Source organism: Podarcis cretensis, assembly GCF_951804945.1.
Source record: "Podarcis cretensis genome assembly, chromosome: 10".
Lineage (NCBI taxonomy): Eukaryota > Metazoa > Chordata > Lepidosauria > Squamata > Lacertidae > Podarcis > Podarcis cretensis.
Window position 1 is genome coordinate 38955230 of NC_137179.1, and position 19123 is coordinate 38974352.

At 42.2% G+C, this 19123-nt stretch overlaps 1 protein-coding gene across 1 annotated transcript in view; it reads right to left on the reverse strand.

The window, feature by feature from the left end:
* Nucleotides 1-16341, reverse strand: part of TMTC3 (transmembrane O-mannosyltransferase targeting cadherins 3) — a 28265-nt gene extending 11924 nt beyond the window's left edge. The window contains exons 1-8 of the mRNA XM_079993452.1: nt 16247-16341; nt 15046-15261; nt 12611-12829; nt 9896-9995; nt 8453-8568; nt 6027-6199; nt 3997-4249; nt 2136-2284 (exon numbers count right to left, since the gene is read on the reverse strand). Coding sequence (XP_079849578.1) covers nt 2136-2284; nt 3997-4249; nt 6027-6199; nt 8453-8568; nt 9896-9995; nt 12611-12829; nt 15046-15234 — 1199 coding nt within the window. The 5' untranslated portion in view covers nt 15235-15261; nt 16247-16341. The remainder of the gene's footprint in view (nt 1-2135; nt 2285-3996; nt 4250-6026; nt 6200-8452; nt 8569-9895; nt 9996-12610; nt 12830-15045; nt 15262-16246) is intronic.
* Nucleotides 16342-19123: the final 2782 nt, after the last annotated feature.

The window sequence follows — 19123 nt, forward strand, 5'->3', positions numbered from 1 at the left end:
GGTTCAAAGCAAGAAGGGTCCCTGTTTGCAGGGAAAGTGCCCTTGTGCTCTTCAGCACACAGAAAGGACACAGGTGGCAATGCGCAAACTGGTGGACCCTGTTTCCCTACCATGGATGGGACTACCATAATCTATAATGCAACAGTTGCCCAACACAAATTAGGGTAAATACAGTCCTTGCTGATCCTCACTGCCCCTACGACAACCTCAAGCTTCCATAGGAAGTCACCTATGTCCAGCTGGTCCTGACTTTGTGTGTGTGTGGGGGGGTCATACAATATGGTCCCCCTCCCCACAACAATGCTATTGCCATCTATCAGGAAGAAGCATACCTCAATACCAGGAAAAATATACAAAAGATGCACAGGCTTGGGGTTGATCAATCATAATAGAGATTGATACGAGGTGACCATACCACACTCACTTGCTCTTGCCCGTACATGTCTCTCTGTCTCTCACAGACCACACTCATAGACACCATTTCTCACTTACCATTTACACCTTTTCCTCTCTCACACGCCACACCTCCTTCCCACAAAGACCACACACACACTTCTCTTTTTCCCTCTCTACCACAGGGAACCTCTCTCAATCTCATCCCACCCACAATATTCAAACCTCTCCTCTTCCCCATTTAGAAAAACTCTTCTATGGACAAAGGAAGTGCCAGCCATTAATACACAAGGGCCACCAACCTGGTGCCTGTGGGCAATGGGTTAGTGATCCCTAAACAATAATGTCAGCTAGTGAGATGTATTTTAGGAAATTATTCTTTTAGACAAGTATGGATTTTAAATCATGCCTCATGAAGCTGTACAGTTAAACTACAATGGAGACGACTCCCCAATCTGCTTTTCCTTCCTTGTTCCAACTTATGGAAAAGCAGGAGTTCTGTTTTCAAATTGAAAACACAACCATTTTATAATAGCCACATGATGTTTCAATTATAAGAAGTGCTCAATCAAATATTTAAAAAGATCCCTTTATCATATTTAGTGGAAAATTATATGAAGCAAACACAAATACATAATAGCTATGGGAACCAAGGGAAAGAGAAAAGGGGAAAAAGTTACTCAGTGTGTAGGATGTACTCAAGATTGTTTTCAACAAATACTTATTAGATAACATAATGGGGTTAACTTCACTACTGGACTATGGAAGAACTGCTGTGGTGGGCATAAAAGAGGTTAAACGTTTTGAAATATTTTGCAGTACATTCCAGCGTAAGTTCCAGAGTAACTTTTTATTTCAGAAGGGTATTTACCATTTTATACAGCCTTGCATTTAAGCACTTGCCTGGTAGTCAAAGTGACTGCATGTAGGCAAACATATTACAGGAGGAATAGAGTGAATGGCCAGGGAAGCATTCCATGCCAACCATTTAAAAAAATGTAGTGGGCTGCTGCAAAAGAGATGGAGCTGCCTGTCTTTCCTCCATCAATCCCAAGGCTAGTGAACATTTTCTGCAGGCTAGTAACTTCTGTAGAATTGTTTATAAGACTGATTTAACAGGGCAATCCTCAGCGCCACTGAGTTCACGTGGACATGCTTCCAGGTAAGTGTGTATAAGATTGCTGCCTAAAAGAGTGTTTTAAGGTTGCAATCTTGTGCACACTTTCCAGTGAGTAAGCCTCACTGAATGCAATGGTGGGTAGGCAAACATAGGTGTCCATTGCAAATTACTAAACAGCTACTTTCAAAATATTTTTACATTTTAAACAAGGCAATTTCATGCTATGCACACTGCATACAACTGAGAGATTTTCATCAGACGTTTAAAAATGGTATTATTTTGTACTGTGTTGATTTTGTTCAAGCTGCATTTTTAGAAAGAGTGGGTTATAAATTCTTAAATATTGATAATAATTATTGTTGGAGCTTTATCCTCATATTGAAGGACAGAGTCGCAGTTGTCACATTTGTCACGGGATATCCACAAAAATGGCCTCCTGGCCAAATGGAATGACACATAAGGGCACATTAACCCATGACTTTGCTAATCATGTTAATGGAAAAAGATGGTAAAGCGAGTTAAGAGCTTGAGCCACAGAGACAGCTGCCATGCATGCAACGCCACAACATTAAATTGCCTCGTGAACCCCATTCTCACCCGCAAGCCGTAACTTTTAACCTACCTGTTGCTTGAGAGCTTTTTCCACCCATGGGCTACTAGCATGCAGAATCCCATGCTGGGAACATACAACACTCGCTCTGCTACTACGAAGCCAACAGGAAAAAAAAGGTTGGAGGCTGGGATGAATGGCAACACTATTAAACAAAGTGCCTAAAAAAAGCAAAAGAAAAAAAGACACACAAACGCTAGCTAGAATTGCAAATTGTGCATATATTCATATAATGTATTATTCACTACATTTCTTTACCACCACCTTTCTTCTTTGGCACTCTGACATTCATAATAAAATAACAATAATTTTGAAGTGCAAACGGCATGCCTTCAGTTCTACCGAAACCATGACCAACAGCACACTTTATCAAATCTGTAGAACAAGTGAGCTGTAAAATGAACAGAAGAAAAATCTTGTTATGGCTTCAGCTGATCCAGATTGCAAGACATGCCTACTCAAGAGTCCTGAATCGCCCTGGGGACTGCTCCTATATTGAATTTTGTTTGAATTCTCACACCATTTCTGTAGCAGGGATGGCTGTTAACAAGTAATAGAGCAGCTGCCAGCATCGTTGCTGTTCACAAATTTTGATTTATCCCTAGAATGAGCGTGTGGGGGAGAGAGAAAAAAAATCATCCTGTCCTAATGTTCACACTGTTCCTGGTGCTACTGGCATGATGTCGTCGTAACCTGACAAAAAAACTTTGCTGCCAACACGGCCCACATTGCGTGAACACATTACCGAGGGGAGGGGAGGGATACATTACAAGGGGCGATAAGAGTAGAGGGGGAAATCGGCAGTCACGAAAGTACACTGCAAACAGACAGTGCAAAGTTAGAGATACACTGAAAAATGGGGCAAACTATTGGCAAACACTACATACCATGCAACCTTAAACTATAGCTATACAATGTACCAATTTGATGGTTCAAAAGCATGTCAAAGTGCAAGTAGATAAATAGGTATGGCTCCAGCTGGAAGGTAAACAGTGTTTCTGTGCGCTGCTCTGGTTCGCCAGAAGTGGCTTAGTCATGCTGGCTACATGACCTGGAAGCTGTACCCTCGGCCAATAAAGCGAGATGAGCGCCACAGCCCCAGAGTTGGTCACAATTGGACCTAATGGTCAGGGGTCCCTTTACCTTTAAAACATTCTTAGGAGCACTGATCTAACTCAGCTTGGTATGTTGTCATGCTAAATAATAGAAAGCCATGTTAGGACCTACTAGGTGGTGGTAACAAATATATAAAAGAGAGTTAATTTAGGGGTTACGTTCCTGGCCCTCGCGTTCGTCAGCGGACCACATGTTAAGTCCATTCTACCCTTTTCCAGGTCCAAAAGGACCCACATGTCAGTGAATGAACGCAAAATGGTCTAACGAAGGAAGCAAAGTAGTGAAGGTGAATGAGCACATATGTAGCAAGGATCAATTAATATGAAGCAATGGAATCTGGCAGTGCAAGTCCCTGGTGCATGGCCCCTAAAAGGTGTATGAACACAGCTCATACCCAAAGGCTCTAAAAGGAAGGAAATGGATTTCCCTGTTAACCAGTTTAAGCAGCACTTTAAGGAATCATTCTATCAACACTAATGCATCTTCATTTTCTGGCACTCAGGGCCCTTTGATGCGTCTAGTGTTAGACTTAAAGAGCTTCTCAGAATCAGATTCATGAAGAAACCTGCAAAAAAGTTTCCATTATAATCTGAATATGGATATTTTCAGGTACAGTGGCAGGATGGAGACAGGCACCAGGAGACTGGAGCAGGAGAAGGGTTGTCTGAAAGAATAGCCAAGTTGATTTTCTCCTGTGAATTCTGGTCATGGACCATTCTTCCATTTCAGTTCTAAATCACAGTGAGACATCACTTACCATCAACACAGTCTTGGAAGAATCTCCAGCATAGCGGAGACTGAAGATGAGCAATGTTCCCAAAAAGCAGAAGAAGGCTATGGTGGCAACATTTCTGATGTCTAGAAGAGATTCTACCAAAGGTATGGTGCCCATCGTCCAATCACAACACAATTCTGAGGGATTAAGAAGCAGCCAGGCGTTCACAGGAAGGAGGTAGTTGAAAGTCAGCTGCCTTGCAGGAGATGGACTGACGGCAGCTGGGTTATCAAACCTAGTTCAAAGCAACAACAAAGGTTCCGTTTTAAACCGTTCTGAGTAACAGGAGATCCCAAGACACTGCAAAGAACAGCAGATTCTGAACTTAAATCTTAGTAATTTGCCATAAGAAAAGTTGGAGTGAGGAGAAAAATCTTGAAACCTCCAACTCCATAATTGTTCAAGCTTTGCCAAGATTAACAAATATAAGCCATGGGCCGTAACAGTTAAGTCAATCTGACAGCGTATACTCTTTCTGACTGCTGCTCAGCGACCAGAAAGGATTAAGGAGAACCTCAGAGTGTACTGAAGTCCACAAGTGAATCATGCAAGAGTACATCTGGCCTGCAAGGGGGAGGCTACATGTGCCTTCTGATTTCTAACACTCTGTGTGTAAGTCCCGTTGCCTTCAAGTCTTTGCAATGACCTAATAATGAGTCACAAGTAGAGGTCAAGTTGAGGCCTGTCTGTTCCCCCAGCAACTCCTTCGGGAGCCTCACCTTAGAACAAAAACCACTGAAGAAAAGAGATAGCCTAGTCGTTGTCCGGCTGCATTCTTATCCACCTGAACTACTATAAAATAGAATCAATCTGCCTCATACATTCTGTCTCAATAGCATGAGCTACCGGTGTAGAACTGTGCTTCTGTCAGAAGCACACATCTGCCATGCAGCCAGTCATCAAGATCAAGGTTGAAGTATTACCATGAGGTCACTTCCAAAAGAATGGCTAGCATTCTGAAAACGCTCCCTTTAATTAAAAAAGTTGTTTTATTCCATCTGCAATGACAGAACTGGCCACGGCTTCGAGTTAGATAGATGAGCCACAAGAGACTTCTTCCCTTCCCTCTCTCCTAGTGTATTTGAAATGAGACTGGAAGCTCCCACTTCAGTTTTAGATTAACCACAGTTAACAGGCATGCTGCCTGAACCCAAAACTGTGGTTATTAATCTCCATTATGGTCAGTGAAAATAAGATCTCTTCATATCATAACTATGGTTAGCAAGAACAAGTAAAGATTAGCCAACGTGGAAAGCTGTGGTTAATCTAAAATGTACATAAAACCTTTCATATGCTTCCTTGTGGCTTTGCCAGAGGAGGGGGGCTGTTCAAGGCCAAGACTTGCCGAGGCTCATTGTGTAACCCTAAATTGTGATTTAGTGGGCATTTGGTGAGAACAAGATGACAGACAAGATGGGCCGCTGGACTGAACCAGCAGGCTTTGCATATCTTCTTCTTAAGGACATGAATTAGGGACATATCTTAGTTTTCAGAGAAATCTAACGATATAAAAGAATATCAGCTCTGCAATAAATTCAAGTGGACATCTGGTGGAAACTTACTCATCACCAAGTTGTAATATTTCATAATGATATAAAGGTAAAGGGACCCCTGACCATTAGGTCCAGTTGTGACCAACTCTGGGGTTGCGGTGCTCATCTCGCTTTATTGGCTGAGGGGTCCGGCGTGCAGCTTCCGGGTCATGTGGCCAGCATGACTAAGCCGCTTCTGGCGAACAGAGCAGCACACGGAAATGCCATTTACCTTCCCGCCGGAGCAGTACCTATTTATCTACTTGCACTTTGATGTGCTTTCGAACTGCTAGGTTGGCAGGAGCAGGGACCGAGCAACGGGAGCTCACCCCGGCGTGCGGATTCGAACCACTGACCTGCTGATCAGCAAGTCCTAGGCTCTGTGGTTTAACCCACAGTGCCACCCCATCCCTTAATGATATACTGGGTGCTTTTTCTTTTTTTTAATGATATACTGGGTGCTTTTTCTTTTTTCTTTACCTTGTAAACACTGGCAACTGCGACTGAATGACCTGGACTCTGATCACAACAAGAAGCAGAGTACTGAACATCAGAACTATCAGCTTCAACAGCATTTGGAGCATACAGTAAGGAATGCTGCCTTTGCCTCGGAGAATCTGTAGCACTGTATCCCAAAGAATAGGCAAGGTATACTGAAAAAAAAAGGGGGGAAGAGAAAAAGCTTAGTTTTCAAGCAAAGTAAACCTTTCAGTGCCATTCACTGCCATGAACCAACACCAGCAATGAATACAGTTATGGTTAGTTAAATTGATAGACCACTTTTCAGTTCTGAAGTTCCCCAAACAGCATACAATAAAAGCGCAAGCAATAAAGTCACATAAAGGCAACAAGAGGCAGCATAAAGTAAGCACAGCCATAAGTACTGTCCACGAGCCTTGCAAGAGTGAAGTGCCTCTATGGATGCCATTAATGGTTTGCTGCTGCTGTATTTTTTATGGATTCCAGCTGCTGGAAGCTTTTGTGGTGGCTCTATTCAGCCAAAGCAGCCTCTGCAAAGACTCCATAGCCGCTGGGCCATGCAGTGCCCCTGATTTCATGTACTTTGGAGGTTTGCCAGGCTGGGTTGCTTTCTCTGGGGAGTCATGGCATGGCAGTGCAGCACACAGGAATGAGCCATCCCATTTCGCAGCCCCCGCCTCACTTACTGAGATTGTGCAGCTGTGGCAGCTTCTGGTGAGATCTCCAGGGAACCCGCCACCTTGCAACCCCAATGGTGGCAGGGCACCCATGGGAGTGCTGCGCCACAATATTTTGCCACCCAAAGCGGCTGCTTCAGTGTGCCTCATGAGCAGTCTGGCCCTGGCGGTGTGGCGGTGTGGACTGCACCGCCTAGTCATCACCAAATCATTAAGGATTCCCCCTCCCCATTTGTTGGATCTCAGACAAAAGATCTTTCTGAAAATAAAGGCCTAACTATTTTGCTTTAAGGGAGAAAGATGCCTACCCACTAACCCATCCATCTGCCTATCTATCTATCTATCATCTATCTATCTATCTATCTATCTATCTATCTATCTATCTATCTATCTATCTCTATGTATCATGGATGGCCAACCTATAGTCCTGCCCAGGAGTAGGAAGAAAAACACACAACCCAAAATCCAATTTGTGACAGTCCCCTGCCCCGCAATGTTTATTACCAAAACTTGCAAAATATCTAAGAATGCAGATATTATATATACACACATTATGAACAACTTCAGAGGACCTTTTCAGTAAAGAAGAGAATGAGGTGGACTCAAGGAATGTGAGGAGAGCATGTTTTCCAAGTTAATTTTAAGGACTGGGTGTTTGTTTGGGGAGGAAACTTATCTGTCTAATTCTTAACCACCACAATTATAACTTCTAAACCTTGATTAAAAAGTCTTAAAGTTCACCAAATTAAAAAGTCAGCCTGTTTTAAATTGAAAACATTTCTATTGATATTTTGTTGGGTGCTTGCATGCTCCCTCCCCCCCCCCCCAGCTTTTATACTGTAAGCAGCATACATTTACGAAGGACGATTATTTGATTACTTGCTCCCCTATTGGCTCAGAAGTGGATCTCTAGAAATATGAAAGAGTCTGCGCTCTCCTCCCCAGTTGCTCCGCCCTTCTCAGAAAAGCCAGGATTTTGTAATAGGGTGGAATGATGCTAAGGAAGTTCTGTTCAACTGGCTAAATGGGAGGGATGCTTTCAAAACATCTCTAGATGGTGATTAATCTTGAATTGCTTTGAAGACAGGTGAAAGAGGATCCTGAGAGACATTTAATGACTAGGAAAATTAATCAAAATCTTAATAAAGAAAGACACTGAAAAGCGGTTATATGTAATCACATGATATTATGATGATGGCTGATCTGAGGAGCCAAAATATTTTTATTGGTTCAGGATGATGGGTTGCATTTATTAAGCTTGCTTGGTTTGATTTGTGAATAGAAATCATGTGTATAAACTGGAAATGTATAAAAGCCCATTTCTTTGGATGTGGTTCTTTTACAGCCTCCTCATTTTTGAGGATGTCCCTATGCACATTTGTATTTCAATAAAGGCCAATTTTTTCACTTGAAGCCTGCATCCTTTTTATTTTTGGTTTCTGGGAGGGTAACCTGCAGTCTAGGAACCCCTTTTAAATTTTTCCAACAGTGGCACTGTACCTTGTGAGTCAACCAGCCTGGAATGTTTTCAGTCCGTCTGTTCTGGCACATCAAGACTGACTAGATTATCTTGAGGTGATTTTTAGTTCTATGCTGCCACAAACCTTTTGAGGGGTGCAAGCCACCCACCCAAGCATGACAAAATAAAATAAGTGGTCACATGAGCATGGCGTATTATCACAAAATTAGAAATGTGCACAATTCTTGGGTTAACCACAGGCTTAGAATGAGATTGCACGAGTTCCTTACCCCTTGAGCTATAAATACTTCATAGACACAACAGATTCCCACCACTGTTATTCCTTGTTCCTTACATAATGTTGCCACAGCCACCAGAAACACAGTCACTGCAATAGGAGTCCACACTGCAATGCAAAAGAGACAAACGGTTAGCTGGCAAAAAATCTAGGGAAAGAAAAAGGTCATTTGTAATTGCTGAGAGCATGACTAGCAATACTTTATGAATTGGGAGCTATCATCAATTTCCTTATCCTTTTGTAGACTAAATGAGGTGGACAAGCCAATCATACTGGGTTAAGCAAAGCACATTCCTACTGCTAGTACAGTGGTACCTTGGTTCTCAAACTTAATCCGTTCTGGAAATCTGTTCCAAAACCAAAGCGTTCCAAAACCAAGTCATGCTTTCCCATAGAAAGTAATGCAAAATGGATTAATCTGTTTCAGACTTTTAAAAACAACCCCTAAATGGGCAATTTAACATGAATTTTACTTTCTGACGAGACCATTGATCCATAAAATGAAAACAATAAACAATGTACTGCAGTCACACAATCAATCAATCAATAAATAGCTGAACTGGGTTCCACACAGTTACAAAAAGAAAACAAAAAGAGCCGCAAAAGCAAAAATGCAAAATAAATAGCAAAAACAGACAGACCTCAGCGTAACACTCCAAAGGGAGCACGCTCAGCTCCCGAAAAAGGTTCGCAAACCGGAACACTTACTTCTGGGTTTGCAGTGTTTGGGTTCCAAGTTGTTTGAGTACCAAGGCATTTGAGAACCAAGGTATTACCTGTACCGAAAGCTAACAATAATGTAGCATTCTCACCTACTGACACAGACTTAGAAAGCAATCCTTGTATACGCTGCCTGTTTTTGAAGTTTTTAGAGGTGGCAAGTAGGGCTATATGTTCCTTTAAAAATGAACCTAAAAACTGGCATTTTAACAAGCACATTCAGATGAAAAGAATCCATCCTAGCAGCTCCTTTCCCACCTGCAGTATCTCCAGGCAGAGTTGAGAGAGACTCCCATCTAAAACCATGAAAAGCCACTTCCAGGCAGCATAAGCAATGCTGAACTGGTTGGACCAATGGTCTGACTCCTATGTTCCAATGGATAACCAATGGAAGCTTCCTATGTTCCTAATGATGCTTGAGGCCAAACAGGGTTTGTATGAGGAGTAAAAACAATCAGAATGCATTGATTTAAGAAGAGTGCCTCTTACTCACACTCACCAATTCTTACCGGTAGTGTACTACTACTGGTATACCACTCGTAGTAAGAACTACTACTACTAGGATTGCACTATTAGTACTCCACCTTTTCCATAAGAAAAAGGAGCACCAGAGACCAACACAAAGGGCAGTTTTGATAGCTTTCTTTTGCGGGCTACACCCTTAAAGGTCATTGTGTCTGTGAATAAAACTACATGACCCAAAGCAGGTATTTACCAATCGTGTTTTCTGGACCTCTGGACCTGGTATATGACAAAAAAGCAGCTAGGAAAAAGATGGAGGAGAGAAGCTCTGCTCTGCCCACTACACCAGTTACCTAAACAGAAGAGGAAAGAGTGATCATTAGGTAAACAAAATTAGGATGTAAAGACAGAAGATAAAAGCAGCTATGCAAGTGATGAACAAAGACTACAGGATAAATGCAATCCTTAGGGGCACCTGTACTAAAAGTAAACTAAATAAAAAAGCAAAGACAAGTGGAATGAGCTTCCACTACTTTGGTGACGGACGATGTCAAGTATAGCATTATTGTGCCCTCATGTGGCTGATAAATGGAAGTACTCAAATCCTAATTAGGATTGCTCTGTTATTTATGTACAAAACGTTGTGAGAAAGCATGCCCAGTGGCGTAGCGTGGGGGGTGCAGGGGGGCCGGCCGCACCGGGCGCAACATCTGGGGGTTAGGGATAGGGTTAGGGGGCGCAAATCCAGGGTTAGGGGGGCGCAAATTATTTGCCTTGCCCCGGGTGCTGACAACCCACACTACGCCACTGAGCATGCCGAACCAATGACATTTTCAGCGGATGCATTTATAGTCTCACCATTTGCAACATGCACAAGTGCTTGCTCAAAAAGACATGCATGCACCAATTTCCAGAGGGCTCAGCCTTTCCCAGGGCGCCCTCCAAGGTTTACAAGACCCCCACCATTCCCAAACACTGGTCACGCTGGTTGGTGCAGAATAAAGTTGTTGCCCAAAATATCTGGTGGGCACCAGGTTGGGAAGACTAGCCTTTGACATAATAAATGTACTGTTCATTTTTTGAGGCTTTTAGTAGCTTATAAAAGCACCACAGAAGAATATAGAACATATTCAGTTAGCAGAACCATCTCCCAGGAGTTGAGTGCTTGGAGTTTGACTGTTATAAACCTTCAATGTTGTTTATTTCTACAACTGATCAGCCATGTTTAGAACTTGCATTTCAAATCCACGGTTAAACTTCTACTTGAGTCCCACTCAAACTGATGGTACACAGGCTGGTGCTGGTCTGTAAGTCACTGGCTGCTCATCCTCAGCGACTCTATTACCCCATCTGTGAACTGCCCTGAGACTCCCAGGTATAGGGCAGTATATAAATTCAATAAATAATAACAACAACAACATCACAGCTCAGCTTGGGCAGGATGCCTCATGGACCAAATACGGTGGTACCTCGGGTTACATATGCTTCAGGTTACAGACTCCGCTAACCCAGAAATAGTACCTCGGGTTAAGAACTTTGCTTCAGGATGAGAACAGAAATCGTGCTCTGGCAGAGCGGCGGCAGTGGAAGGCCCCATTAGCTAAAGTGGTGCTTCAAGTTAAGAACAGTTTCAGGTTCAGAATGGACCTCCGGAATGAATTAAGTTCTTAACCCGAGGTACCACTGTATGGTACAGGCCCCTGGCATATGGCGGGTGGGGTGGGGATTGCCAGTCCCCCAGATCAGATAGCTTGAGAAGCACTGCTCTACACTGATTTATCTGGCTAAATTCAGAAGCTTCAATTGGTGCAGAAGGCAGCTGCCTGCAGGAACCAAGTGATGGGAGCACGTAATAACCTTTGCATTGGTTTGTTTCCTGGTCTAGTTCAAAGTGCTGCTTGCTGCCTTTGAAGCACTAAACCAGACAATGAAAAGCCGACCAGAATTCAACACCCAGCATCCCTGAGCACTGGACTTGCTGGTTGGGGATGATGGGAGCTGGAGTTCACAACATCTGGAGGGCATGATGCAAAAGCTAAGATATTGATGGCACTCACAGACAAAGTGTATCTTTTGAAAAGGGGCTCAAGGAGCAGTCAGGCTTATGAAACTGCCCAAACTGAACATTGCAACAGGAAGAAAGGAAACTGCCTAATATGAAGTCAGACCCTATAGCTCAGTACAGTGGTACCTCCAGTTGTGCACGGAATCCATTCCGGAGCTCCGGTCGGATCCCGAGGAATTCGCAACTGGAGGTGCCTGTTCTGTCCATGCGCACGGTAGAGCGCTTCTGCGCATGCAGCAAAACCCGGAAAAATACTTCTAAGTATACACAACCAGAGGTACCACTGTATAGTCAACATTGGCCATGATTCCCCAGGATTACAGAGAGGGGACCTTCGCCAGTCTAGAGAAATCAGGGGTTGAATCTGGGATGTTTTGAATGCAAAGGATGAGCTATACCACTGAGCTTCAGCCCATGCCCTAACAGGGATGGAAAGAAACAGAGAGAGAAAATTAACATATTAATCTAGGCCATCATCCAAAGGATTTGTTCATGCAAATGCAAATGAACTATGTAGCTAGCAGAATTCTCTTTGTAGTTAACCCTGATACAATTCCCACAGCCAACAAGGTAAGCTCATTTTAAAGACAAGTGACAGCTTACTTCAATGCCTGTCATTGAAACCTACCACAGAGAAGATGACAAAAAAATGTTCCTGTTGTACTCTTGGAATTTTTTTTTACAGTGCCAAACCAACTTCTTGAGATTGTTGGAATTTGAAAGTTGACAAATTCAACACACCACGGTCTGATTTAGGTCTGACTCAATACAAGGCCGCTTTCTATGTTCCTATTCTCCTTCCCAAGATAGATAGAAGACTGTCATTGCTGATGGTTTGTCATTTGTTGTTAAGAGAACTATTCTTTAACAAGAACTCAACAGAGCCTTTTCAGGCTTACTTACCGCTTCAGTGTGTATTGGATGCACTGCAAAGAGTAAGGAAGCAACCAAACTGCTCCTGTTGTCCAAGAAAAGCTTACAGACCTTGAGGAAGACGATACAAACAGCTGCATGGAAGATGACGTTCAGGAAGTGGTAAGAGACAGCATTTAACTCGCTGAACAGGTAGTTCAAACGGAACGTGAGCACAGTGAGCGGCCTGTATGACTTGTGACTTCGCTCCTAAAAAACAAAAACACACAGACCCACATGTAGATCGAACTGGGGGGGGGGGGAATATATCCATCTTTGTGGTAAAATAGCTCAACTAGAGCATAAAATCAGAAGCCTAAAAGCAAGACACATTGCAAATAGTTGAGTCTTCCCAAGAAGGCAGACACCATAAAAGAAAACCTCCCAACATTCAGAAAGATATTGCTCAGATGCAGGCTTCACAAATATGGTCACTAGCAGCAAAAAACCCTACCTTGAGCAATACAGTCGTACCTCGGCTCCTGAATCCTTTGGGAGATGAACATTCTGGTTCCCAAACACCACAAACCCAGAAGTTCTGGTTTCCGAACGTTCTTTTGGAAAGCCGAACGTCCGATGGGGCTTCCGCTGCTTCCAATTGGCTGCAGAAGCTTCCTGCAGCCAATCAGAAGCTGCGCTTTGGTTTTCAAACGTTTCAGAAGACGAACGGACTTCCAGAACGGATTCTGTTTGACTGCACACACAAATCCTTGCCCCTGAGATTGCTGGGCATTGTACAGAATTCATAAGAAAGCCTCATACTCTACATTAATAAAGCTCAGCACAATGTGAGAACTTCCCACTGCTCTCCCAAGTTTGCTGGCTTGTGGAGAAGACTTGATGGAAGCTTGGGAGGTTCCCTGATGTCTTTCTGAGCTTTGGATGCATTCACCCCAATTCTGCCTGTTCACCCCAGTAGCATATAAAAAGAACCTGTCCCAACTCCCCTGTGAGCTTATGTCCTTTGATTATTTGTTTACTGCAAACCTTGCAGTTTTGCAGATGGGGCTCGGTGTCTAGATCATACAAGCAGAACCCTAGAACAAACTGCTGCAGATTGGAGGGCTTCTGTTCGGGGTTCTAGCCACTCTTTCCCTTCTCTGTCTGTACCTTGTTATATCTTTGTTCCTCTTCCTCTTAGTGGCCCCATTCCATTCCACTTCCCACTTGCTCTACAACCCTGTACTCAACCCAATCAGACAGCAATCCATAGCCATTGAGTCCTTACTTGTTTTTTTAACAGACATTTTTGGTGCTCCTGCAAACCTCATGGTTACCTGGCTCTGCCAATACCTCTCATCTTTTTTTTAAGGGTGCTGTTATTTTGGCAACATTTGTACCAGCTCATGAAGTCATGAATTGGACATAGAGAAAGAAATATTGCTCTTCTCTTGGTACTACAGCTTGAATTATGTTCAATGTCCCTGTATTCCTTTGTGTCCAGGGATCAGCAACCTTTTCCAGCCGTGGGCTGGTCCACTGTCCCTCAGACCTTGGAGGGGGGGTGGACTATATTTTTTGGGGAAAATGATGAACGAATTCCTATGCCCCACAAATAACCCAGAGATGCATTTTAAATAAAAGCACACATTCTCCACATGTAAAAACACCAGGCAGGCCCCACAAATAACCCAGAGATGCATTTTAAATAAAAGGACACATTCTACTCATGTAAAAACATGCTGATTCCTGTACCATCCTTGGGCCAGATTTAGAAGGCGATTGGATCAGATCCAGCCCCCAAGCCTTAGTTTGTCTACCCATGATCAAGACTATGAACATATACATTACAAAATAAAGCTTATGGAAGGTATAATACTAATTTTTCAGATTAAAAAAAAATCTCATTAAAAACTTTAAAGTTTGGGTGTTGCGAGCCACTGGCCTACTTCAGATAATTATACATCAGCTTAATAAAGGTAAAGGTGCCCCTGACCATTAAGTCCTGTCACGGACGACTCTGGGGTTGTGCGCTCATCTCACTCTATAGGCCGAGGGAGCCAGCGTTTGTCCGCAGACAGCTTTTGAAGAAAGCCCCTTCACTCCTCCTTTTGCAGGAGTAACATCTAAACCAAGAAATTTCTAACAAATCACCATTTCCCAATCTGGGAAGGTTGAGTTACTGGTTTCTGAACAAGCCCAGATCTCAAACTAGTTCAAACTGTGAAACGTTCTGGTTCGTTTCAAGTCTGGTAACCCTACTTTCCCAGTATGGGTGGAATGGGAAATCATGGTTAGAGATTTCCTGACCTAATTGAAGCTTGCAAAATGGGAGGGAAGGGGATGCAGACACAGGCAAAAAAAACCCACCTCAATCAAAAACCAGTTTAAGCCAATATATGATTGTCCTAATGTGGCCAATGTTTCGGCTCAGCAAGACATTTCAAAAATGCTGTCAATATTTCTACAGGATGATAATCAGTTACCTCAGACATAGGAGTCCCCCAGAAGTCATTCAGGAAGAGATTTTTTAAAGGAGTAGAAGGATGCAAATCTTTGTTGTCCAAAATGGCTGAAACATCGTCAAAAACAAAGCCACAAAACAGGCTGTTCCAATAGCAAGCTGCCACCACTCCAACTATTAGTGCAATTTCCTTTAGGTTAACATAAGCCATCTTCTCCGGAGCTCTCAAAAATTATAGCTGTGGATCAGATTCAAACATGTCTTAACAATCTTTTTTTCTGTAGAAATCGGCATTTGCAAATCAAAATGGCTGATTTAACTAGCACAGTGTTTGCCAACCTGGTGCCCTCCAGAGTGTTTAAATCCAAGCCATATATTTCAGTGTTCTCACCTACTGGTATTTTGCCAGTGCGGTCATATGAATGGTGCAAAGGAGAAACCTACAAACCTGAATCCTGAGATAACAAGAGGAGTCAGGGTAGTAGTGTTCACCCCTGTTTTAGATGGCGAGGGGATAAGATTTTAGTCTGCAGTCCCATACCTGGGAGTCAGCCCTACTGAACACAAATGATGATTCCTTATGAGAATACATACTTAAGACTGAGCTGCTAGATTGAGTTTATAGGAATCATAGAAGTAGAGAATTGTAGAGTTGGAAGGGACCCTGAGGGTCATCTAGTCCAATCCCCTGCAATGCAGGAATCTTTTCCCCAACACGGGACTTGAACCCACAATCCTGGGATTAAGAGTCTCATGCTCCACCAACTGAAGTATCCCAGCAGTAAATAATTACTCCTAGCTCACAGCACTATAGTTTCACAACTCTGTCTCTTAACCACCATACAGTGCTGGTCTCCAAAAGCAAATTTATGGAAAATTCAAACTATTCTTTCACTAGTTGTTCCTTGTCAGGGTTTCAGGTCATTTCCCACCCCCATCAGTGAGATCAGCCACATTATAAAAAAAACAATACAGGAATTAGTTGCAGATACTGGCTTCTATTAACAACCTGGGGTTCACATTCTGATCTCAGGAACAAAGAGACATGCCCCAAAATATCACAAAGAATGCTTGCTGCTAAAAATATATATTCAGTTTTGCTCTTTATATTAGAAGGAAACAACTACCTAGATTTTATTTGGGGTGTGCGTGTAATAATTTAAAGCAGTATGAACCTGATGACCAGCGTCTGCTGAACATCTTTAATAAAATCTTTGACTCACGTTTCAAGCACAGTATCTCTTCATTTAAGCATTCTCTTCTTTAAAAATCTGTTTTGAAGTCACTGTGATCAGCACTGGATTTTTATGGATCTTTATTAGATAAACAGAGAATAATAATAATTATTATTAGCAAGATAGTTAACATTTTGCTAAAAGAACTGTGATTTCTCCATAAAATTACAAAGCCCTCACACCCAGATAGTTGAAAGCTGACAAAATATATATTTTAAAATACTGCAAGGTGTAATAAACAGGATAGTATACAAATAATCATACATACAGGAAATAATTTAGGAAACCACTCTTTAAATTACTTCCAAAAGCATCTTCTGTTTCAATGCATAAATAGGGCTTTCCAACTGGCAAAGGGAACCCCATTAGTTTATATCTATTTTATAATTGATTTTATAGATGTAAATAGCTTAGAATCCAACTTGGCATATAAGCAATTTATACATTAATAAACAGTAACTAGTAACAATTTGAAGATACAGTACCTGTTTAACAAACTTGGCCTCTAATATATCAGAACTGGTATATTATTGTAGCATGTTACAATGTACACGTCCCAGATATACAGTTAAACATTTAGGTGGAGTGGGGAGGACTTTTTGGCAATTCCCCCTCCCTACGTCCCCTAAATCTGCTCCAGAGGATTGGGGGAGTCTCCAAGGGGCTGCAAGGGGCAGCGGAAGTTGCTAAACATTGCTTGCCTTCCTCTTCTGCTCACAGAAGCTTTAAAGTCAGTCTTGAAAGTGTGTGAAGAATGCTCAGAAGAGGGATCATAAACTCAGAGGTTTAGCCCATGCTTCACCCAGAGAAAATTCAATTTATGTCTGACTAGGAGAAACAGGTCAAGTTTTACAAAAGTGAGCAATATACCTATACTGCTTTAATTTTGCATAAAGTTCACATTTTCTTTGTGCATCTTTTTTTTTTGGGGGGGGGCGCAGAGTCAAAAATACACAGCATTCATAAAGATCTCTGTGCAAGAGCTCTTTGCCATTCACCTCACTGATCACAGCCAGATGCATATATTTGCACAGAGCAATCTAAAGCACCAATATGAATATGAGTGTCTCTCCATTTGTGCAATGTTCTGCTTGCATATTTGTAAAGATATTTTAAAAATTGTCCAGTAGCACCTTAGAGACCAATTAACGTAGTTGGTCTCTAAGGTGCTACTGGACAATTTTTTTATTATTATTATTTCTTTTGACTGCGTCAGACCAACATGGCTACCTACTTGAATCTTGCATATTTGTGTCCTTCAGAACTTCAGGTGAAGTACAGTATTCATTTCCAGTACAGTACACATTTATGCCATGGAATTAAAAATTGGGATGTGGGGTGGGAATTTTCTAGTGCTTTGCTTTCCCATGGAAATCTGTCCATTTTTTGAGTTCATTACTAATCATGCCAATTGCATGTACAGTATTCGGCAAGCTTGGCAGCAACCATTTTTAACTTAATTGACTCAGTATAAGTAAAACTAACATGTTATACTAGATTGTTCTCTAAGGCATTATAAATTTTTCTGTGAAAATTGCTTCAATTTACTTAGGAATGTTTTCTATGCCAACATTTTCCAGAAAACATACATCCCTAACATTCTACAGCAGAGAATTAAAACATGCTTAGTAGGTTCTCTCTCTCTCACACACACACACACATTTGGTGTGATGCATAGGTGAGAAATCAGAAGACAGTGAATGCATCTCACACTCTGGGAATTAGAAAATAAAAACAACCAAACATCAGAAAGTTCACAAGCTGTCATTTAAGATCTCCAGAAAAACACTACAGAGGAGAAAAAGAAAAGATAAAAACCAACAAAGAGAACTCTGTCTTCTTTTCTTCCTAGTGCAATTTAAAGAGCAGTTAAATGGAGACCTGCCTGCCATAATGCACACAGAAGGGATGCAATTTTTATGTCAGGGAAGATGTCGCTAGGATATAGGCACCCAATGGGAAATGGGCAGGTTTCTAATACAAACTAACAGGCATATATAGGAGTCAAAATCTACATTGAAAATGGATCATTTCTAAAGAGCTAGATGCAGCTAGATTCTCCCCATTGTTAGCTTTTTTAAAACAAAACAAAAAATCTTCTTAAAGTTGGTATACGTGGTTCTCCTGATTTAATCCCAGCAACAACCCTGTGAGGTAGGTTAGACTGAGAAGCAATGATTGTCCCAAGATGAGCTTCATGGCTGAGTGGGCATTTTAACCCAGGTCCCTCAAGGTCCTAGTTCCACACTTTAACCACGAGAGAAAACCATTTGGCATCCTCAACTAGAGAAGCTACACAGACTGCTCTTGAGAAGACTACCTTTTGATCTGCCATCATGGACCAAGTTCTCACTACAGCAGGGATGGGGAACCTGTAGGCCTCCTAATGTTGATGGCCTATAGCTCCTATAACCCCAGATCGTTGGACATGCTGGATAGAATGGTGCGAGTTCAGAGTCCAACAACATTGGGAAGACCACAGGTTCCCCATTGCTGCCCAAAAGACTGGGCAGGCAACTGAGCCTTCCTATGACCCATATGACTATTAGTATCAATCAAGTACCTTCACTGTATTCTTATTGGCACCTGCTAGAAACATTCTTGTTCAGACAAGCCTACCCAGATGTTTAGAAAGCTGGTGCAAGTTTTAATTTGTTTCAGCCTGTTTTTGTTTTCACTTTTTGCATGTTTAAAACTATTGCTGTATACAGTGGTACCTTGGGATACAAACGGGATCCGTTCTGGAGCCCGGTTCACATCCTGAACATAACGTAAGACGCGACAGTGCGTCTGCGCGTGCTGCGTTTAGCCGCTTCCGCACATGCACGTGAAGTCATTTTGACCATCTGCGCATGCGCGAGCAGT